At 42.7% G+C, this 24,456-nt stretch overlaps 1 protein-coding gene across 1 annotated transcript in view; it reads right to left on the reverse strand.

Annotated features, from left to right (window-relative positions):
• The window catches only part of PSD (pleckstrin and Sec7 domain containing), a 250,839-nt gene that overhangs the window by 142,161 nt on the left and 84,222 nt on the right, over positions 1-24,456 (reverse strand). Inside the window, exons 4-5 of the mRNA XM_053450936.1 lie at positions 14,132-14,600; positions 11,036-11,476 (exon numbers count right to left, since the gene is read on the reverse strand). Of these exons, the coding sequence (XP_053306911.1) occupies positions 11,036-11,476; positions 14,132-14,600 (910 nt within the window). The remainder of the gene's footprint in view (positions 1-11,035; positions 11,477-14,131; positions 14,601-24,456) is intronic.

Raw genomic sequence — 24,456 nt, forward strand, 5'->3', positions numbered from 1 at the left:
TCGGCTTATTTCGGCTTTTTCCGTCAGTTGTCCGTAACGAAAACCGACCATCTGAACGAGACGTGTATACCGGACTTGCCGTGATCTACTGTGCTGGTTCACTCGGCGTAAGTCAGTCAAGAAAAGAAAGCTGTCTTATATTGTTTTGAATTGTTACGATGCCGAAAAATTAAAAGACTGCCTTGTTGGCTTAAATTCATCAAAAAACAAGGCAGTCTTTTAATTTTTCGGCATCGTAACAATTCAAAACGATATAAGACAGCTTTCTTTTTCTTTTCTTGACTGACTTACGCCGAGTGAACCAGCACAGTAGATCACGGCAAGTCCGGTATACATGTCTCGTACAGATGGTCGGTTTTCGTTACGGACAACTGACGGAAAAAGCCGAAATAAGCCGAATGTACCTGATTGTCTCTATACTGAAAACGTCAGACGGCACGTCAGAAAAAGCGACGGAACATACAGATAAAAGAGACAACGATACCGAAAACCGAACAGAAAATCCTTCTCTTGAGGAAGCCACACGGCGAAACGCGTCAGAAGGACCATACGGAACCCCCACAGCGGATCTATTATTTATTATTTTATTCACGAAGAAAACACCAGACGGGACTCCCCTTCCCCCCCCCTCTTGGTGGACTTAATTTGCTTTTAAATGCACTCAGTGCAAGGATGAACTGTGAGTGCAATCTAAAGAAGTATTTTTGCTTTTATTGAGATACTGCACTATGTTCAGTTTTATTTTCTAGATCTTATATGAAGATCAATTAAAGATTTCATTGTTTACAACACTTGAGAGGCCTGAAGCATTCTGTTCGTTTGTGAGTGCATTCATATTTCCATACACTTTTCAGTGTTTATACGATTTACACTATATATATTTGTTTTTTCTTCCCTATATGTACCTGCGCCCCAATCATCTGTATATCTTCGTATTTGCACCCTAAGGAAGAGTGCTTTTTTGGTTGCTGCGGTCATTTGGGAAGTATATTATAATTATTATTTTTCACTTTTTTCACTATTTTTATTTTACTCACATACACGTGATATAGCATATTATTTTATTTTATGTAAAGAGAGGAACCAACGTGTGACTTTAGTGTTCTTGTCTTTGTTGTTCTGCATCCACTGTAGTGGAGCATGGTCGGTGATGAGGGTAAAAGATCTGCCCAACAAATAATATTTTAATGTTTCAGTTGCCCACTTAATGGCCAAACATTCCTTCTCTACAGTAGCATACTTCTGCTCCCTTGGCAACAACTTACGACTTAAAAACAACACAGGATGTTCTTCCTCTCCTATCATCTGAGATAATACCGCCCCCAGGACAACATCAGAAGCATCAGTTTGCAAAAAGAAATGTTCCTTAAAATCCGGGGTTACTAAAACAGGGTGCCTGCATAAAGCTGTATGCAAGTCTGCCAAAGCTTTTTCTGCATCATCATTCCATCTCACTGTATCTGGTGCCTTTGCTTTAATCAAATCAGTGAGAGGTGCAGCTCGAGTGGCAAAGTGGGGTATGAAGCGTCTATAATAGCCAACTATTCCTAGGAAAGCTTTGACCTGTTTCTTTCTTAGAGGGCGTGGCCAATGTTCAATAGCCTCAGCCTTAGTGAGTTGAGGTTTTACCAGACCTCTCCCTACAGTATAACCAAGATATTTGGCTTCCATACATCCAATAGAACATTTGGCAGGATTAGCAGTAAGACCAGCTTTCCGAATACTATTTAAAACCGCTTCTACCTTTCCCAAATGGGAATCCCAGTCTCGGCTATAGACGACTACATCATCTAAGTATGCAGAAGCATGTGGAGTGAGGTCTCAGAAGTTTATTCATTAACCTCTGAAAGGTTGCTGGGGCTCCATGAAGCCCAAATGGCAAAACTGTATATTGGTACAGGCCTTCAGGGGTCACAAATGCAGTTTTTTCTTCAGCGGTTTCTGTCAATGGGATCTGCCAATAACCCTTTGTAAGGTCTAATACACTTAGGAATCTGGCCTGTGCCAGTTTCTCAATGAGTTCATCAACCCGAGGCATAGGATATGCATCAAATTTAGAGCATTCATTAAGTTTTCTAAAATCATTGCAAAAACGAACTGACCCATCTGGCTTAGGTACTAGAACTATGGGGCTAGACCATTGGCTATGTGATTCCTCAATGACTCCCAGTTTTAACATTTTTGCTACTTCTGTTTGTATTGCACTCCTTTGTGCCTCGGGAATTCTATAGGGCTTTACTTTTACTGTAACTCCTGGTTCTGTGATAATATCATGGCAGATTTCACTAGTTCTGCCAGGAATACTAGAAAAGACATCTTTATGTCTTGATATCATTTCTTTAACTTCCCTCTGCTGTTCAGGGGTGAGATCAGCAGATATTTTAACATCCGGGTCTGGGGATTTATCTATAGCAACCATACTACTTTCTCTATCCTTCCAGGGTTTTAGCAGGTTTATATGGTAAATCTGTTCGACTTTCCTGCGATCAGGCTGGCGAACTTTATAGTTTACAGGGCCTACTTGTTCAATAATCTCATATGGGCCCTGCCAATGAGACAAGAGTTTGCTTTCGGCAGTGGGAACAAGGACCATCACTCGGTCCCCAGGTTGGAAAGAACGTACTGCTGCCTGACGGTTGTAAATAACCTGTTAGCTTCTTTGAGCTTCCTCCAGATATTGTCTGACTATGGGAGAAATTTGTGTAATGCGCCCCTTGAGTTGCTCCACATATTGAATGATATTCTGTCCTGGTACCATTTGTTCTTCCCACTCCTCCTTTGCTATATCTAATAAACCTCTTGGATGCCTACCGTAAAGGAGCTCAAAAGGTGAAAACCCTACAGAAGATTGGGGAACCTCCCGAATAGCAAACAGGAAGTACGGTAGGAGAGTGTCCCAATTTTTCCCATCTCTATCAACCACTTTACGTAACATGTGTTTCAGGGTCCTATTGAATCTTTCAACTAACCCATCTGTTTGAGGATGGTACACAGATGTCCTCAAAGCTTTTATTTGTAACAAATGACACAACTCTTTCATTAGTCAGGACATAAAAGGGGTACCTTGGTCAGTTAAAATTTATTTTGGTAACCCTACCCGAGAAAATACTTGAAGCAATTCTTTCGCTATGGTTTTGGAGGCAGTATTGCGGAGGGGAATAGCTTCTGGGTAGCGTGTAGCATAATCCAATATGACCAGAATATATTGATTACCCTTAGCCGATTTTTCTATTAGTCCCACCAAATCCATAGCAATTCGCTCAAAAGGGGTTTCAATAATTGGTAATGGGATTAGGGGTGCTCTTAGACAAGGTTTTGGGGTCGCTAGCTGGCAGTCTGGGCACGAGGCACAGTACCGCTTTACCTCTTCATATACCCCAGGCCAAAAGAATCGCCTTAAAACCCTTTCCTGAGTTTTTTCTACCCCCAAGTGTCCCCCAAACAAATGAGAATGGGCCAATTCCAACACCTTCCTCCTGAAGGACCTTGGTACTAAGAGCTGTTCAAGTCCTTGCCCCTCCTCTCTGATCACTCTTTAAAGTAGGTCATTTCTAAGAATGAAATGAGGATACCTGTCTCTGGATTGCCCATCAACCATGGTCCCATTAACTTCTATAATTTGGTTACGGGCATTTTGCAATGTTAAATCATTGACTTGTTCCCTTCCAAACTGATTTAAACCAATGTCCAAATCCCTAATATTAGCCTGTTCTTGGGTTTGGCCCTGGGGTTCAACCAGTATTTCGGTTGAAGGGTTGGAACTAGTGCTCGGATCTTGTAAGGTCACATCTTCATTTACCAAAGCCATTTGTAAGTTCCTAGTACCCCTATGCTTATCTTCCCTTCTCTCCCGTCTTGTCTTGCGCCTTTTACAAACCAAATCTGGGTGTACCAATGGAAAAACACAAAACGGGTTCTTCTCTACAGACTCGCACGGGTTTTGAATCAGACTTTGAAACGCCGGGAAATTACGTCCAAGAATAAGGGGATGGGGTAATTTAGGTACCACTGCAGCCACTACTGGAAATGTTTGGCCCCATAGCCTATGTTTACAGAGGTAGTAGGGTATGATACAGTACAGCCATGTACACAGAGTATCCCAACCTTCTTACCTGGGAGCAACTGAGACGGCTGAATGAGACTGCTTGTCACTAAGGAAATATCGCTCCCAGAGTCCACAGGAGCTACGGTTTCCTTCCCATTTAACAAAACAGATTTATCAAATACACATTTTTCGGTCTGTTTCCCAACCAAACAGATTAGTCCACAAAAGTCATTTATAGAATTTTTATAGAATTATACCCACATTCCATAGGTTCTTGCAAATGAGGACATACAGCTTTTATGTGACCTAGCTCCCCACACTCAAAGCAAGTAACTGGAGGTTTCCTGGGTTGCCATCCTTTTGAGGGTTTATAGTCCTGGCTTCCATCCGGAGAAACTTCAGGGCCTCCAGTTCGGATCACAACTTGATTTTTCCCATAGTTCCAGGGCCTTGAGCTTGTGAGCAGTCTTTGGTTCTGTTGCATTTTAGTCTGTGATGTAGATTTTAACTCTCTCACTGCTGTATATTGTTCAACCAGTGCCACCATTGCATCATAAGTGGTAGGGCTTCCCTGCCCTGCCCACTCTCGTAGGCCTTGGGGTAATCCTCGCAAAAAACGATCCAAAACCAAGGTCTCAAGGTCAAAATAGGCTTTTTGAGCTTCACCAAGCAAAAAAGGTGCAACTATACCAGCCCATTGAGTGCGAGGCCATTGCTCTCTGATGGCAGTCCGCTCAAAAGCTGTTAGATAGGCCTCCACATCATCTTGCGGCCTCATCTTTTGCAGATACTGATTTGCATGGATTGGTTTTGGACTGCTGCTCTGTTCATCTGTGGTAGTTTTTGAGAGTTGCTGTACAATCTCTTTCAGGACAATCCTGTCCTCTTGCTGTGCTTCCATCATAGCTCCCATCTGAGCAGTTATCAGTCGGTTGGTTTCCTGTTGCACTGTAGTAGCATGCAGGAGGGCCTTTAAAACATCCTCCATGTTGATACAGGGTTCAAACAGCAATATCCCACTTCTGACACCACTTGTAGCAGGATGGCCCGATCAAAAACAAGAAACTCCGAACACCAGCAGAATAAAAGCAAGGATGTGGAATTCTCTGCCTGCAGAGGTAGTTTTATCAGAGTCTGTACAGACGTTTAAACTGCAACTGGATGGATACCTGGAAAAACATAATATTCGGGGATATAATCTTTAATTATGGGGAAACAGCTTATTGATCCAAGGAGAAATCTGACTGCCATTTTGGGGTCAAGAAGGAATTTTTTTCCCTGGTTAGTGCAAAATTGGAAAGAGCGAAGCCGGGGTTTTTTGCCTTCTTTTGGATCAAACAGCAACAAATTAACAGATATAGGAAAGGCTGAACTTGATGGACGCATGTCTTTTTTCAGCCTATGTAACTATGTAACTATGTAATGTGGTTTATTGCAGTTTTGTACAGTCCACAGCGATGCACTTCATAGTGTAAATAAACCAAAACAAAAACAAATCCTTTTGATAAAGTCTGAGGGCCTCTGGCTTGCCTGCCTCTCTCCCTGTTTCCAGACCCCTAATGCCTCTAACGGCCGCCCTTTAAGCACCTGAGTGCAGGTTAATTGGCTCCACCTTGCTTAACCCTCCCCATGCTGGGAATAATGAGCGTTCCAATCTGCCACTTATGTAGACAGACTCCATTACTTTGCCACAATATATATATATATATATATATATATATATATATCTCACAAAAGTGAGTACACCCCTCACATTTTTGTAAATATTTTATTATATCGTTTCATGTGACAACACTGATGAAATGACACTCTGCTACAATGTAAACTAGTGAGTATACAGCCTGTCCATTTCCACTTAGGGGTGTATTTACTTTTGTTGCCAAGGTTTAGACATTAATGGCTGTGTGTTGAGTTATAGTTGAGGGGGCAGCAAATGTGTGTACACTGTACACTATATTTCCACAAAACTTGTCTCATGGAAAGAGTGAAAATATTGTGGCTGGGGGGTGGCGTGTGGCGAGATCACTACAGGGGGTCTGTGGACCCCTGAGGAACACGATTTACACATTGCAGTTCAGTCTTTCGCGGTCCGCAGCTTCACAAAAGACCTCATTCACTGCCGTTCGCTACATAAGCCGTCTGGGGGGCTTGCGGTCTAGGCTCCTCACGGAGCTCACCTAGGTCCTCCACCAGTACTGTTTGGATGACCATCTGTCCATTCGGGCGGAATACCTTCCCAGGAAGGACAATTTGGTGGCGGATTGGATATCCCACCACTGGAAGGAGATAAGCGATTGGCGTCTCCTCCCGAATGTTTTTTGATCCCTCGACCTACACCTGGGTCCCCTCCATCTGGACCTTTTTGCATCCAGGACGAATAGTCAATCCTCCGCTTTCTTCAGTTAGCTGTCGGACCCGCTGTCCTATGCGGTGGACACGTTCCTGCAGACGTGGCCTCTTGGTGGCACTTACGCCCCCCCCCTTCTCCATGATCCTTCGGACTATCCACTCCCCGGGCAGACAGTTTGCGATGGTCCTCCTTGTAACCCTACTTTGGAGGGCTCAGCCGTGGTTCCCACTGCTCCTGGAGATGTAATGCGAGAATCCTTTGATCCTCCCGTAGTCATGGGTCCTACTACTGGCCCAGTTGACTAATCACAATGTGATTAGTAAAATAAAATAAAAAACTAATAAAGAAATTTGGTAACATGTCAAAATAATCCCCCACTGTCACAAAAAAGTCCATATATATACACAAAAAGGATTATCAGCAAGTCCTACAATTAGCACTATATCTTCACAAAACTTGTCGCATGGAAAGAGTTAAAATATTGGCATTTTAAATGCCCATGGGGTTCCTTATTTTAAAAAATTGTATGATTTGATGGGGTAAATTGCATTGGCCGGCTTTAAAGATACCTGAAATAGCACATGGGGCAGAATGACCATACTTGGAAAAAAAATTAATCTACTTGTACTACTCTGTCCGAGAATCTTTACTTACACACAGTCTTGTGATCTGGAAGGAAGGGAAGCCCAGGCAGGTTGTGGTGGTAGGGGGTTCTATAATTAAGAGAACAGAAAGGGTAATCTGTGGCTCTGATCGCAGCAACCAAATGGATTGCTCTCTCCCGGGTTCGGCATTTTGCAGACAGAGTGGATAGAATATTAGGAGGTGCTGGTGAGCTGTCTTGGTGCACATTGGCAACAATGACATAGTAAGGGGAAGATGGAGCGTTCTAAAAGGTATTTTTAGGGAGTAAGATAAAAAAAAGGCCTCCAAAGTAGTATTCTTAGAGATATTACCTGTGCCATGCGCTACACCAGAAAGGCAGTGGGAGATTAAACAGCTAAATGCATGGCTGAAGTCTTGGTGTAAGAAGGAGGGCTTTGGGTTTTTAGAGCACTGGGCTGATTTTGCTTTGGGGTACGATCTCTATAGTCATGATGGATTGCACCTAAATGCAAGAGGGTCCAATGTGCTTGGGGAGAGAATGGGTAGACGGTGGGAGATTTTAAACTAGGAATGGGGGGGGGTAAATACCGGGCTAGACAGTATAGAAAGGGAAGGCAATTTACTTAGTAACCAGGTGGGTGGCTCTGGGGCTTGGTCTATACAAATAATAGGGAGAAACATATATTTTGCCCCCTAAAACTAGGACAGAACGGTCCCCCGGCAGTGCTGCGGGGGTCTGGATCTTAGTGTTATTATCTGACTTCTGTTTGAACCCCATCTTATATTCAATAAGATCGATTCAACTAATTGGTAATGAAATTCGTTGGCAACGATTTTCATTATCGATTTGTTGCAGCCCTAACTGCATCTTCTCCCAGTTCTGGAAAGTTTGAGGTTACCTCTGGAAGAATAAGGCATGAAAATAAATATGTCGTCTGCATATAAAGACAGTTTGTCCTCCTCCCCCCTCGCTCCAAAACCCTGAATCCCTCTATTACCCCTTATCTTAATAGCCAAGGGTTCGATGACCAAGGCAAAGAGCAAGGGGGAGAGATGGCAACCCTGCCTAGTCCCCCTTGATAATGTGAAAAGGTCCGATAAGCTTCCATCAATAGAGTTTCTTGCGGCTGGGTTAGCATACAATAATTTGACCATTCTTATAAAATAATCCCCAAAGCCAAATCTTCTCATTACCCCCCAAAGGAACTCCCACTCCACCCTGTCGAAGGTCTTAACAGCATCCAAAGACAGGATGGAGTGGGAGCCCCCCTCCTTCATTTGGCCCAGCTCAATATTAGTTAGGACCCGGTAGAATAGTTTGCCATTCTACCAGGTATGAATCCACACTGATCCTCGCCCACTAAATTCGTTATTACAATTTTATGGCCATAGCCTTCGCGAGGATTTTAATATCAGTATTAAGTAACGATATGGGCCTATATGACCCCATCTCCTCGCTATCTCCTCCTGGTGTGGTATTCCCCTTTATTGATTGTAGGACCCTATTTAGTTCTGCCAGGGTAAGCGGTGAATCCAGCATTTCTCTTTGTGAGTCTGTTATTTCCGGGTATTTTATTTGATCTAGATATTCTTCCAGGTCTACACTATTTTTATTTAGCTCAGATCTGTATAACAACGAATAAAATTCCCGAAACTCCTTTATTATCTTTTTTTTCCCCGTACACCATATTCCCATGTTGTCCTTGATTCCTTCGATTTTCTGTTTGACCCTTTGATTTTGTACTATTGCCATCAAATATCTACTGGGTTTTCCGGCCTATAGAAATCTTTGCTGGCCCAAAAAAAGAGATTTATCTCTGCTTTTTTCCATTAAATATTAATTTAATAATCTCTGTCTTTCCTGCCATTTATTTTTCTTATCCTCCGTGGGCTCATCAACCAATTCTTCCTCTGCTCTCTTTATTTCCTCCTTCAGATCGGTTTCTTTCTTTCTAAATTCTTTTTTTTTTTAAATAGCTTTAGTGATTTCCCCTCTTAAAAAAGCCTTACCGGTTTCCCAGACTACCGAATCCGAGGCGGATTCCCAATTCCATGTGAAGAACTCTTCCAAATGTTTATTTATTTTTTCATTATCTATAAGATTTAGCCAATGGGGGTTAATTTTTCTTATGCCTTTGCTCTCTCTATTCTCCTCTAGAGTGTTAATATTTATTTCTAACGCAGATTGGTCAGAGATTCATCGGGGTAGATAACTAATCTTTATAACTCTATCCAGCCCTGATTCATTCCCCAAACACATGTCAATACGTGACATGGTTTGGCATGTTTTATTCCAACAGGAGTAAGTGGTGTGAAAGGAATGGTAGTAATGAGTCCACCATTTTCTTTTTAGCAAGTGAGATTTTTCATAACTTAAATGCGTTTCAACTAATCCAACTATCCCTGGTGCATAATTTTTTAATACCCCCACTATTCCTTTACTTTTCCCCCCTAATCCCCTAATATTCCATACCACTATCCGAGTACTCATCCGATGTCCTTAGCTTCAAGAAAAATATATAATAATAATAAAAAAAAATTAATAAGTAAATAAAACTCCTTCTGAAGCAGACCTCAATCCTAGCAAAATCCTCGCTTGCCCACGCTCCCTCATCTTTTTACTTCTACATCTTTAGACCCTGTCCGTCCATCCATTCCGTAGCTTCTTCTGGACTAGCAAAAAACAGTATTTTCTCATTATCTATCACTCTTATTCTCGCGGGAAATAGCAAGGAAAATCTAACCCCGTTCTGATGTGACCTTTTTTTCACATGTTTAAACATCATACGTTTTTTCTGTGTCTCAAAAGCGTAGTCAGGGAAACAACCAATTTTGCTATTATTAAACATTATTTCCTGCTGTTCCCTTGCGGCTCTAAGTATTCTATCCCGATCTTGAGAATTTATAAATTTTATCAATATCGTTCTAGAGTTACTACCAGGTGTCGGTGGTCTCAATGGTACCCTATGGGCCCTTTCAATGCTCCCTTCGCTTAGTGGCTTCATTTTCAATAGAGTAGAGTTTATCCATTCTATCACAAACTTAATGGGCTCCCTGCCCTCACTACCTTCAGGGAATCCTATCAACCTCAGGTTATTTCGTCTTGAACGATCCTGCAGGTCTATCACTTTCTGTTCCAAAATTTGATTAGTCATAATCACTTTCCTCATTTCTGCCTTAATTTTAACCATCTCGTCCTTCATAGTGGACACTCGTTCTTCCTTTTCTGTGCATCTTAGTTTTATGCCCTTAAGATCATCTCTAATTAGAGAGATTTCCTCCCCTATAGTGCCCGCTTGGGACGTTAAGGCACCAATTGAACTGCTACATTTACTGACAGCCTCCAATATCAGTTTTAGAGCAGGAGAGGGCTCTCCTGCCACACCCCCAATTACTTCTTCCTCAAGGCTTGGGGCAATGTTGCCTCCTTTACCTAGATTTTGGCTTTTCGTTATGTCGGTTGGCACTGGGGAGGACAGAAATTAATCTAATCTGCTGGTGTTTTTAGATTCCTTCTCTTTGGAAGGGCTCGCTGATTTTCTGTTTTTAGGTGGCATTTTGTCCGCTATTATCTCAATTTACTCAGCTGCTGCAGTGCAATACAAAAAAGAAAAAAAAAAAAAACCCACGTATTCTGCCGTGCTACCACTGAAATAGCAATGTCGCATATCTTGCGTCTCCCATTACAAAAAAATGTTAGCACACAATGATAACTGAGTTAACCCACAGTATGCGAGAAAAGCTAAATTAGATCACATATTTTGTGTCTCCCATTATAATAATTCAGGCACCACTCTCAACAGACACAATAGAGAGGGGGTACTATTACACAGAAAAAACTGTATTAGTCCATGATAAACGAAGGAAGCTGAATTAGTCCTCAATAGGAGAAAAAAACAGGATCTGTCCGCAATAAGCCGCTCAGTTGCCGCTCAATTAAGTCTCACACTTCAGCCTCCAGATAGTTATGTGACATACTACTTGTTATGTCCCATTTGCCCATTGTACAGTATTATATATTATTTTTTTCTTACCTCTGAATAATATCATCTGCAATGTTCAAGCTGTCCTCTGATGGCGATGGACTGGCTAAAGCATTTGTTGCTATTGCTACATTCGCAATGTCTTCTTCATGTTCACTACAGACAGAATTTTTTGTGGAACTTGTCGAAGAGTCTAGCTCCAAGTGAGCCAAGGGTGCGAAATTGTCTTCATTAATTTGAGCATTCTTACATATCTGCTTTTGTGTTTCTGGTGTTAAAGTTGGAAGCTCAAAGGTGAAAAAGCTGTTTTGATTTTGCGTAGAGTAAGAAAGAATATCAATGGAGTCCAGACTGGAATAAGATGTGCCCTTGGCTCTATGGGACTCCATAATACTCTCAAAATGCTTGCTAAAAGAGTCCATTTCATCCTCTGAAAGCCGGTGACACAAAAGAAATGACAGAGAAGACCTGCAGGGTTTCTGTATGTTGTCCCTGAGAAGAGAAAACATATGGTCACCTAATTAAAGATGATGTACATGTAAGCAAAGGCCTATAGACTAGGTTGACCACATGTCCCGGATTGGCCAGGACAGTCCCGCAATGGGACTTTAAGTCCCGGGTCCCGGGCAGTCTGAATCCGGGACAATGCATTCAGGAGAGACCTCTCAAATCTCCTGATTGCCTGCGAGTTCAGAAGCCTCTCAGTGTAAGCTGCAGCTAGCACCAGGTACGTGTGCTTGACTCTGTGTTTGTCTGTTTGTCACTGTGTTTGTTTGTGTGACTGTCTATGTAATGCCTGGTAATAGGAGTTAATTCTCTGAATCTACTCTGAATGTATATTATTAAATCTGAAATCAACATGGTTTCCAGGGCTTCTTAATAATTAATATATACCGTATTTGCTCGATTATAAGACGAGGTTTTTTTCAGAGCAAATGCTCTGAAAAATACCCCTCGTCTTCTAATCGGGGTCGTCTTCTAATCAGACCTCAAATAGAGGTCTGATTAGGAGACTAAGATCCAGATCCCCCGCACCGCTGCAGGGGACCTGGATCCTCCTGCCCCCCCCATCACACACACTTACCGGTGCTTCCTGCTGTATTGCCGGGGCAGCGGGTTGACGTCTACGCGATCCACGTAGACAACGTCCGCTGCAGCCAGAAGGAGGTGTGGCTAGCAGCGGGGGTTGTCTGCGTTCGTCGCGTAGACCGTCCCCGACTGTCAGAGATCAGAGTTCCCCGCACCGGTGCGGGGAACTCTGATCTCTGACAGCCGGGGAAAGTATACGCGACGGACGCATACAAACCCCCGCTGCCAACTCCACCTCCTTGCGGCTGCAGCGGAAGGCGACGTCAACCCGCTGCCCCGGCTGGAAGCACCCGTAAGAGAGGGGGGAGGGGGGTGAGAGAGGGGGGGAGAGAGAGAGTGTGTGTGTGTTAGTTAAATGGGGGTATAGGGTGTGTGTGTGTGTTAGTTAAATGGGGGTATAGGGTGTGTGTGTGTGTTAAAAGGGGGCATAGGGCATTTCTGGAGTGGCGTTAAGGGGGCATTTAATAGAGCACTCTGCCTCCTGAAATGCCTTATACCTCCCTATATGCCACTCTGCCCCATAATATGCCTTTTAACCCCCTAAATGCCAGAGTGGCATATAGGGGTATAAGGCATTTCTGGAGGCAGAGTGCTCTATACAATGCCTTTTAACTCCCTTAATGCCACTCTGCCTCCTGAAATGCCTTATACCTCCCTATATGCCACTCTGCCCCATAATATGCATTTTAACCCCCTAAATGCCAGAATGGGATATAGGGGTATAAGGCATTTCTGGAGGCAGAGTGGCACATAGGGGGTCAAAAGGCATACCATGGGGCACAGTGGCATATAGAGGGTTAAAAGGCATATCATGGACCACAGTGCCATATTGGAGTGGCAAGCCTGGGGGCAGATGTGGGTAACTGGGGGACAGGTTGGAAAATACAAGAAATAAAAACAAAAAAATATTTTTCTCAATCATAGCTTTTATTAAAAAAAATAGTTTACATGAATTAACATTTACTGGTAAAACTTTTTTTCCTTTGGGGTCGTCTTATATTCAGGCTTTTTCTTTTTTTCCTAAGTTAATATTCAGATTTTGGGGGGTCGTCTTATAATCAGGGTCGTCTTATAATCGAGCAAATACGGTAATAGTATATGTGAATCAGTGTGTATGTGAGATATACATATAAAATAGATAAAATGTATTTATGTATGTGACGGTGTGCATATGTGAATCAGTGTGTGTGGGTGTATATATATACCTGTGTGTAATCACATCTGCTTCATAATTTGTCCCTGAATGGTAGAAAAAAATGTGGTCACCCTACTTTAGATTGTTCTTGAGTGCTTCTGATATCACATTAATTCCAATTAGCTACACATATACATATCACTTTCATATTTTATTTATATAATATATTAGCTGGTATTTATGTTTGTAAAGTTTAAGGAAGGAGCTCAGGAGGATCCATTGCACAGTGCAGTATCAGGTAGACAATAATGCTATACTACAAAGATCTACATCATCCGTGCATTTCTCAGGCGTGACCTTACCTGTGTTCTGCTGCATACTTTACTTGTTTGTGTGCCAACTGGTTAGAAATGGCCCAAATCACAAAGTAATATAGCTGACCACTAAAACTAGCAAGACTAAAAGAAAAATAAAACACTAGTATTCCACAAACGTGGCAAATATACCGAAGCAGGAGAAGGAATTTTAAACAGCCAGAATCAAAACGAGGAAGATTGGAGTAAATGTCAAGCGAAGCTTAGGGAGGTAAAGCACATTTTTAGCACACACCAAGGAGAAACAAAAAAGTTAACATTGGTTAGAATTTGACAATTGTTTTAAAAAGTTACTATCTTACTACATTTCAGTGTAGATTTACATTTGGTCATCATCTCTATTGATCGCCTCATAAACTCTTTTAAAACGGGCACCCGCCGCCATACAGTGTATGGCGGATGGTGACCCCCCTTGGGAAGGGCCAGACATGGTCCCTGATGCTGATCTCTGAGCTGCTGAATGCCTCGACATGAGGCATTACAGCAACACTGTTTGGAGGCAGACGTTCTTGGACCGTCAGTTGTCATCAAGGGGTTAAAAGTTGTTACCTTTTACTCTCATCTTTCCTTGTTGTCTCAAAGACTTCATCTTCATCATCATCCCTATTGTCTTGAAAACCCAAAATGTCCTCCTCTTGTGGCTCTTTCTGTTGCTCATTTTCTTTGCGCAAACTAGTATCAGTAACGCTTCTGTTGCTCTCGCTATCCTTTTGGCTACCGATGGCAGAATCTAGACCTTCATTCTCAGCCAGAATATCATCTATGTTTGTCTCCCGGTAGCACCTTAGCGGCACAGAGTCTATGTCTGTTTCGGAGTACTTGATAGTTCTGCGGATAATACCAGTTTCACAGTTTTCAGACTTTATTTCATTGGTAGAATGTGTTGTTTCTATTTCCACTTCCACATGACATAAACCAAGTCTTGATGTATCTGTTACAGGTTCCAAAGTTGCGTTCCTAAAGCTGTCGGTGTTGGTAGGCGAACATGGGCATGTCAGTGTTTCTCCCAACTGCACACCTGCAACAGAAAGCCAACAGCCAGCAGTTTACACAGATAATATTACAAGACAAGAGGGAGATAGACCCTTTAAATAAAGTATATCACATGTCATAATTTCACAGCTGATTAAAGCTCAACATTGTTCTAGAATTTTGCTTCATGCGAAATCTATTTTGTGGGTGGAGGAAATAATTTAGTAGCCTAGTAAGATAATAGGCTAATATTAAGAAATGCAGAGTATGATGCAAATAAGAAATTTTTAGGCCATTAAACCAGCTCATTATGCCTATATTTTTTTATATGCGACATTTAAATATTTAATGCTTAAAAAGGAGATGGACTTTACACGAAATGCACTAAATACCGGATTTGCTCAATTATAAGACAAGGTTTTTTTCAGAGCAAATACCCCTTGTCTTATATTCAAGGTTGTCTTATAATCAGACCTCAAATAGAAGTCTGACTACAAGACTAAGATCCAGATCCCCCCTCTCTGGCAGCCAGTGAACATTTGCGGGATGCACACAGATAACCTCCGCTGCTGCCGGCACTTGCGCAGGGGCTTCTATGAAAGAGCACCGGCGTGACATGACCTCACTAGACCAGGGAGTCCGAAGCACGGAGGAAGTCTAGGGCTGCACTTGTAAGTCGGAGGGGGGTATAAGGGATTTCTGGAGGCAGAGTGGCAAATACGGGGTTAAAAGGCATATCAGGGAGGCAGAGTGGCATATAAAAACATTTTTTTTCTAAATCATAGTTTTTATTAAATATGAAAAATAGTGAATATTAGTAACACATTATAGGGTAGTCTTATATTCAGGCTTTTTCTTTTTTTCGTTAATTAATATTCAAATTTTGGGGGGTCGTCTTATATGCGAGCAACTACTGTCATTTAAATTAGAGAAAAAGGTTCTTAATATATCCTACAAATATAATGTTGCTAATTTTAATATTTCATTTTCTAGCGCATATGCCTCTGCTTGCTATTAAATTAGGTATAATTTGTTCATTATAAAAGTACAAAAATGTAACCAACTAAAATGTCCAGCACTCTAAATATAGTCTACTTTGCCAGTTTAATGTTAACACGGTTGTGACCATCATTGATTTTCTGTGACTAATGGATCTGAGTAACCTAAAAGTACTCATGTTTAATATTACAAATAGCTGCTAAATTCTTTTTTCCACACAGGTTATCTGTCAGGTCCCCGCCGCGGTACTCACCTTGGTCCCACGCCGCGTCCTCCTTCTGACCCACGCCGCCGATATGGCGATGCGCAAAGAGGGGTCCGACGTGGCAGACCCGCTCACTCCCCGGCGTTGACGGTGCCGCGATCTTCTTCCCGGCATTGTGATCTTCAGGACGGCCAGAACACAACTGCAGGGCCGTCCCAACAGAGACGGAGAACACGTTCCGTCTCTCGCACGCCCTCTAGTGGTGCGCGTGCATACAAATCCTCTTCTTAAAGGCACAGTCGGCAATATTCCCAGGTGTATAGAATCAGGTTAATCTTGACATCAGAGGGAGTATCCCTCCCTCCTTCCTATATATCTTTGTCCTTTAGTTCACTCATTGCTAAGATATACTGTGCTCCCTACGTATATACATCAGTGCTTCCTTATCGTTGTTTCATTGGATATTGACCCTTCGCTTGCCTTATCGTGTCTGAACCTTCGCTGCCTGAACTGACCTCTGCTTATCCTGACTTCATCTACGTCTCATCCCTATCAGTACCTCGCTTTTGATTCACCCACGTCTGCAGTCTTGCATATTGGGCTCCGACTACTAAACCCGACATTATCTCACTTTATGATTTTAGCATATCTTACATTGCAAAAAGTACACATAATTTTATCCATAAAGTTCCATGCCATCATGCCATGCATGAAAACGGCACTTTTTAAAAAAACTCTAAATAGTAATGTTTATGTTCTTAAATGGAATTGCATATGATATAAATTTAAATTTACTGAGTAGATGCTGAGGTTTGTCCATTGATCAATGGGTCCATGAGAAGATGTATAATATTATTGTCTGCTAATGCATTTACTTTGCAAGACTGCTCTTCTGAGATTGTCTACCATGGAGCAAATAAAGACCTGTGCCTTTTGGGACTAAACTTGTGCCCTGTAGTGGTTGTACACTGTAAAGTACTTGGACATGAGTTAATATTCAGTCCTTCTGCACAATCCAGCAACACAAGACAGCAAGCCAAAAAGATCTGTGCACTGATCCTGTGCTCTGCCCTTCACATTGACATCTGAAGGTGTTTCTATATACTATTGATCATGTTCTATCTCTGTCTGTTGTATAGAAACATAGAAAGTGGACGGCAGATAAGAACCATTCGGCACGGGGAGAGGAGCAGCAACGTGATGACGTTGGTCACGTGCTTGCGGGGTTAAAGCCGAACAATGGCACCTGGAGGCAGAGGCGTATCTAGGGTATGGCACCTATGGCTCGTGCCATAGGCGCCATTTGAAGGGGGCGCCAGTGAGCGGCTGTCAAACGCCGTCTTTTTTTATTTTTGATGCGGAGGAGAGAGAGGGGCGCCGAGCGGTTGCTAGGCGCCCCTCATTCTCCTCCACGAAGCCTCTACCTCCGTCCCGGTCCCGGTTCCGGTGCCGGCGCTTCATGCTGAGCGCCGTAATATGACATCATATTTCGGCGCTCAGCAGTGAAGCAGCGGGCACCAGCGAGCAGTGCAGGATGACAGCAGCATCGTGCTCCCGTCACTGGACTTCAAGGTGAGAGAACTACGGGGGGAGGGGGTATATAGTGGGGAGGGTATATAGTGGCTAGGGGGGGAGAGGGTATATAGTGGCTAGGAGGGGGAGAGGGTATATAGTGGCTGGGGGGTATATAGTGGCTAGGGGGGGTATATAGTGGCTAGGGGGGTATATAGTGGCTAGGGGGGGAGAGGGTATATAGTGGCTAGGGGGGAGGGTATATAGTGGCTAGGGGGGGAGAGGGTATATAGTGGCTAGGGGGGGAGAGGGTATATAGTGGGTGGGGGGAGGGTATATAGTGGGTACGGGGAGGGAGAGGGGGTTAGAAAGTGATATGGTAGGGAGAGGGGGTAGAAAGTGATAGGGGAGGGAGAGGGGGGTAGAAAATGATAGGGGAGGGAGAGGGGGGTAGAAAGTGATAAGGGAGGGAGAGGGGGTAGAAAGTGATAAGGGAGGGAGCGGGGGTAGATATAAGTAAAGAGTGTGCATTAATGTGTGGATGCGGGAGAGCATGAGTTAATATGTGAATTATTATCTGAATGAGGGAGAGCATGAGTTAATGTGTGGATGAGTTGTCTGAATGAGGGAGAGCATGAGTTAATGTGTGGATGAATTGTCTGAATGAGGGAGAGCATGAGTTAATGTGCGGATGAGTTATCTGAATGAAAGTGTGAATTAGTGAGTGACTGTAAAAGTGTTTGTGTGTATCATAGATGTATAATTGTGGAAGGGCAAAGATGGCACTAGTAGGAGGTTTGAGCCTTGGGGACCAAGATGGCACAGGCAGGGTGTATATGGGACAAAGATGGCACAGGCCGGACTGTTTGGGGACAAAGTTGACTTGTGCTCGGCTATTTGGGGACAAAGGTTGCAAATCTAATGTGTGTTATCTGGGTGCTGGTCAGGTTCTATGTGGGCAGTGTAGACGCCAGAGCTGGCTTTGGGGTGTGCAACCTGTGATCTATGCCTGTAATTTATGGGGTTTTAAATATACCTTTAATGCCGTGTTTTTATGTGAATTCCAATTGATCTTTACCTGCAAAGCTGGGTTTGTGTTATTCTGTAGATCCATATGTGCTATGCTATGTTTCCATACATTATTTATGTGTACCTGCAAATACAGGGTTAATATGTCTTATTCAGTTGATTAATACCTGCAATGCTGTTGTCACTAACGGTGGTTCAGGCTGTGGATCCACGCTGCAGTACAAGGAAAGGCGCCCCCAAGCGGTGATGACGAGCAGTGCAGGAACAACCAGATGGTACTAGGAACTGGCAATCGCATAGTCGGGGTCACGAGCAGAGGTCAGGACAGGCAGGAAACAACGGATAGTCGGGGTCACGAGCAGAGGTCGGGGCAGGCAGCAAACAACGGGTGGTCAGGTTCAAGCAGCGTTCAGGCAACGAAAAGGCAAATAAGGTTCTGGAACGTTAGCGAAGGCAATAAAGGCACTATCACAGGCAAGGAGTACATGCAGACTGAAGGTTTAAATAGCCCTCTTGCTCCAGGATCCTCCTACCCCCTAAATTAGGGGGAGGAGGAAAAAAGATAAGTACCCCTTTAAGACGCGGCATGAATATTCATGAGCCTCAGATCCACACGGGGCGCGCGTCTAACAGCCGGACGGACCACATCGCGTCTTCCTGTGAACAGAACGAGCAGGGGGCTGAACGTGCGGGCTGCGTCTCGGCTCCCCTGCTCGCGGCAACCCCGGAACCGCCGGCAAGGTAACAGTACCCCCCTCTCTACAAGCGCCATCCTGGCGATCAGGAGCAGGTTTCTGTGGGAATTTCCTATGAAAGGCACGAATCTAAGATGGTTTGTACCTCATATTCTTCTTCACCTTGGACTATTACCAGATCAGGAGTACGAACCGTGGAGGAGAATTGATTTCTAATTACTGATTTTAATAAAGAAATATGAAACACATTTTTAATGCGCAGTGTTTTAGGTAGAACCAGTGAATAAGTAACTTCATTAATTTTTGTTTTCATTTTATATGGACCAATAAATTTAGGTCCTAAGGTTCGGGCGGCTTGCTGGAGGTGAAGATATTTCGTGGAAAGCCACACATAGTCTACTGGGTTGAGCGCCAGCCCTTTGGATCGGGACTTATCAGCGGTTTTGTTCTGCAAAATCTTAGTCTGCTTTAACTGTTCCGAAATAAGTGCCCAATGGTCACGTAGAACTTGAAATTGAGCTTCAGCTGCAGGTACCCCCGTAGAACTGGTTTCTTCAGGCCAGAGTGCTGGTTCATAACCGTGAACCGCTTTGAATGGGGACATCTGTAGTGCTTCGTGATAAGAGCGGTTGTAGGACCATTCCGCAAGATGCAAAAGCGTAGACCAATCGGACTGATCCTCAGAGAAGTACATTCTAAGATATTGCTTAAGTACTTGATTAGTTCTCTCAGTTTGCCCATTAGATTGAGGATGATGGGATGATGAAAAATGCAACTCGATTCCCATAAGTTTACACATCGCTCTCCAGAATTTTGAGATGAATTGTGAACCTCTGTCCGAAATGATTATTTGCGGAACTCCATGTAGTCTTATGATCTCTCTCATGAAGGTGTCCGCTAATGTGCTAGCAGATGGAAGTTTAGCTAGAGCGATAAGATGTGCTTGTTTGCTGAATAAATCAACCACTACTAAAATAGTCGTATGGCCTTGAGAAGGAGGCAGGTCCGTGACAAAATCCATGGCTATGTGTTGCCATGGCTGATCTGGAACAGGCAACGGACATAATAACCCTGCCGGTCTGGTATGAGGGGTTTTATTATGACCGCAAATAGTACATGCTTGCACAAATTCAGATATGTCACTTATCATAGTAGGCCACCGGAAATTCTTCTGCAGAAGAAATTTAACATTCCAAGTTCCCCGATGACCCGCTACCGGAGAGGCATGACCCCAGGACAAAACGGCTTTACGGAAACGGGGTTGCACATAAAGTCTCCCAGGCGGAGGAATATGTCCTCTGGGACGGGGTGTCTGTGATTTAGAGATGTGCCACATGAGAGTGCTGTGTATCGTGGCAATTATTTTCGTAGGAGGGATTATAGGTTCGACCGACGTTTCCACATTAGGCGCCTCATATCTTCTGGACAGGGCATCAGCCTTCGTATTTTTTGAACCCGGCCGAAAGGAAATGGTGAAATTAAACCGTGTGAAGAATAATGCCCATCGAGCCTGACGTGGATTGAGTCTTTTGGTCTTTTCTATGTACACCAAGTTTTTATGGTCTGTAAGAATGGTAATGGGAATTTCAGTCCCTTCAAGCAGATGTCGCCATTCTTCTAACGCTAATTTAATAGCCAGCAACTCCCGGTTCCCTATGTCATAATTTTGTTCAGCTGAAGAGAAAGCCTTAGAAAAATAGGAACAGGGATGTAGACGATTCGAAATTTGGTCTCTCTGAGATAGAATGGCCCCAGCCCCAGTCTCAGACGCATCAACTTCCAGGGTAAACGGTAAGTCTGGATTGGGACGTTGTAGGATAGGGGCAGTTGTAAAGGCCAACTTCAATCTTCCAAAAGCATTTCGAGCTTCAGGGGTTCAAGACTTTGGATTCGACCCCTTCCGAGTGAGCGCAATTATGGGAGAGATGAGCTGGGAAAAATTCAGAATAAAGCGGCGATAATAGTTGGCGAACCCTACGAATCTCATTTATATTATGTTTATATATTTGTTGCCAACTTTATTAGGGTAAGAAGCGCAGACAGTTTTTGTTTTTTGTATACATTGTACAGCCAATACACTGTTTCTTGCAGCATGCTTACACCTGTTTGGTAGGCCTCGTATTACACATTTGTATTATTTGAGCCTGAGACTCGCTTAGCGCACCGACACTTTTTCTTTTCCCTGTTTGCACATATTTGAGGTTGTTGGCTCCTCATCAGTCTGGTTGCAGCTTGCTGTCCAGGGGTTAATGGGGAGGAGGTTTAATTGCACCTCCCCCAACACATTAATAAGGTTTTGGTAGCAGTATAAACTGCTTTGTGTGCCCACTATGTAGGAGGTGAGAGTAGGTTCTCACCCTATTGAGAGTGTGCCTTGACGTGGCGGGTGAGCTTAATTATGCTTTGGCCAATTCATATAACCAAAACCTCTCATTTATATTATGTTTATATATTTGTTGCCAACTTTATTAGGGTAAGAAGCGCAGACAGTTTTTGTTTTTTGAACCCTACGAAGCGTTGAATGCCTTTAATGTCAGAAGGTTCTTCCCAATCTTGGATGGCCGTTATCTTGCCTGGATCCATCTCCAGCTGCCCAGCATTAATAATATATCCCAAAAACTTCACCTTGTCGCACTCAAACTCGCACTTTTCGACTTTGGCAAATAGGGAATGTTAATCTTTATAGCACCTGGCTAACATGTTGCCGATGCTCTTCCAAATCTTTAGAATAAATGAGAATGTCATCGAGGTAGACCATAACATGTGATAACAACATATCGCGGAAAATATCGTTCACGAACCTCTGGAACACGGCTGGGGCATTGCATAGCCCAAAAGGCATCACAAGATATTCATAATGTCCATATCTCGTATTGAACGCCGTCTTCCATTCGTCCCCCTCTTGGATTCTAATCAGATTGTAGGCCCCTCGCAGGTCTAGTTTCGTGAAAATAGTGGCGTCTTTCAGTTGATCATAAAGTTCTGTAATGAGGGGAAGCGGATACTTATTTTTTATGGTAATTTTATTTAAACCCCTGTAATCAATGCAGGGACGCAAGGATCCATCTTTCTTGGAAATAAAAAAAGAAGCCAGCTCCTGCTGGTGATGCGGAAGGTCTGATGAACCCTTTCTGTAAACTTTCTTCTATGTACTGGGCCAAGGCTTGATTCTCCGGATGGGATAATGGATATGTATGTCCCTTAGGTGGATTGGTGCCAGGCAACAATTGTATCGTACAGTCATACGCCCGATGAGGAGGTAAGGTTTTTGCTTTTCTTTTTGAAAAAACATCTAAATACTCCCAAAACTGTAAAAATGTATAAATTGGAGTGTGGACCGAGAGGGGGGGGGGTGGGAAGGCAAGGGAGAAGGGACCTGCAGCCGGGATTTAGGGGTATTATTGTATTTATTTCCATTTCATTTTTTTAACTTATTTTCTCTTTTATTTTTTTTTTTCTTCTTCTTCTATCATCAATTGATCACTGTATGGGGGAAAGACACAGTTTTTTTGTGAAATTAAGGTAAAAATATTTTGGGTAAAAGCATATAAGATGTTATTGGAATTTAATTAATGTTGGGTAGGGCACATAGAAGAGTGATCGTCTTTTTAGCTCATTGAAGCAATAAAAAGAAAACCGAGGGTGCATGCTTTTTTTTTCTTTTCTTATTACAGGTAACAAATAATTATCAATTTTTTATTTTAGATATGTGAGTATAATATGCAGTAAAGAATCACTAAAATGTTTTGTGAGATTTTAAGGGAAAGATTCAGATAAAATTATTTAAGAAAGAGGACTTTGGCATATCGATTGACTTTTAGCTCACTGGTTCTATTACGGAAACTCCTGATATTAATGGCAAGTGGTTTGACAGATATAACGTAGAGGAGTGGTTAAAGAGGGCATCCTTGTTGGATGCCATTTCTTAGCATAAACCAGTCCGAGCAGATATTCTGCCCAACCGTCCTAGCCGAAGGATTCCTATACAAAGATAAAATGGCATCTAGCATCCATCCCTAACAATATGGATATTTTTTTTCCGGCAGCATCTAGAACGTCAATAACGCTCCTCGAGTTATGGCAGGAAGATCTACCGGAAATGAAACCTATCTGGTCATTATGTATAATTGAATCCAGAATTTTCTTCAGTCGTTCCTCCAGAACTGAGGAAAAGAGCTTGAAGTCCATGTTAATCAACGAAAATGGTCGGTAGCTAGTTACATTTTGGGGTCCTTTCCCTGTTAAAGTATGGGCAGAACATTTGCTCGGAAACTCTCCCGCCTCAACTATAGCATTAAAAGTTATTACTAAAACCATCTGGACCTGGAGTTTTATATTTATCCAAAGCTAAAATTGCTCTGTTCACCGGTATATCTTAATTACAATCTCAGACACTAGAATTTCTTTAGACCATCTAATGGAAGAATTCAATGAATATAGCTCAGTATCGAACTACAAGATGAATATTTCTAAAAATATTTTAATGGGAACCAATCTCGATACTGAGGCAGAAATTTGGATAAAAAGCAAATATGATTTTTCTTGGGCTAAGAACAGCTTTGACTATTTGGGCATTCTAACGGGTTCACCAAGAGAGCTGTAGTAACTCCCAGAGATCACCTAGTATCCTCCTGTTGTCCCCGGAATTACTTCCAGCACCAGCCAGCATGCACACCTTGGAACCCTGCTATATGTACCCAATAAGTAGACACAACTACCTTGAATTGAGTACAGCAGGAATGAACAGTTTATTGTTGTAAAACGTAGACTCATATATCCACAGAACTTCATTAACATAAATTAACATTGATAAACAGGTACATGTAGAGAACCCAACCTTTAATCCCCTGACAGCAATCCTATTGATGGGATTAATTAAACAATGGAGTTCCTACCTGTGCTATCTTTGTTTGACAGCCAGGCTGGAGCCATCTCTGAGTACCTCGGGGCCCTGTATGACAGGTCATTCTGTCACAGGCATCACTAAATGAGTCGAAAATCTTATGGAATACAATTTTATGTCTCTCCTAAGAAGTACTAATCAGCTGTTAAAAGAGTTGAAGCATTTGGAAATCTCATGGTGGGGCAGGATCCATGTGATCAACTCATATATCATCCCCCATTGGAGTTATTTATTCCAAATGCTTCCACTCAGAGAACCTGACAGCTAGTTAACACTAGTCCAATCAAGCTTTTCTATATTTATCTGGAGAGGTAAGAAACCTAGAAATAGCCATACAACTTTGTCTCAAAGAACATTGGAGGGGGGACTAAACTTCCTGAATATTAGGTACCAATATATATCAAATCTAATTGCACATGTCTACAGAGCTCAAGTAGAGTCAGCCCAATCAGAGAGTTGGTATGCTATTGAAGCTGAAGCCTTAAGGGTAAAGGATTTGGAAAATGTCATCTGGAGTACTCGGAATAAGAATCATGACAGATTTGCTACCCAATAATAC

Source organism: Spea bombifrons, chromosome 11 (genome assembly GCF_027358695.1).
Source record: "Spea bombifrons isolate aSpeBom1 chromosome 11, aSpeBom1.2.pri, whole genome shotgun sequence".
NCBI classification, from domain to species: domain Eukaryota; kingdom Metazoa; phylum Chordata; class Amphibia; order Anura; family Pelobatidae; genus Spea; species Spea bombifrons.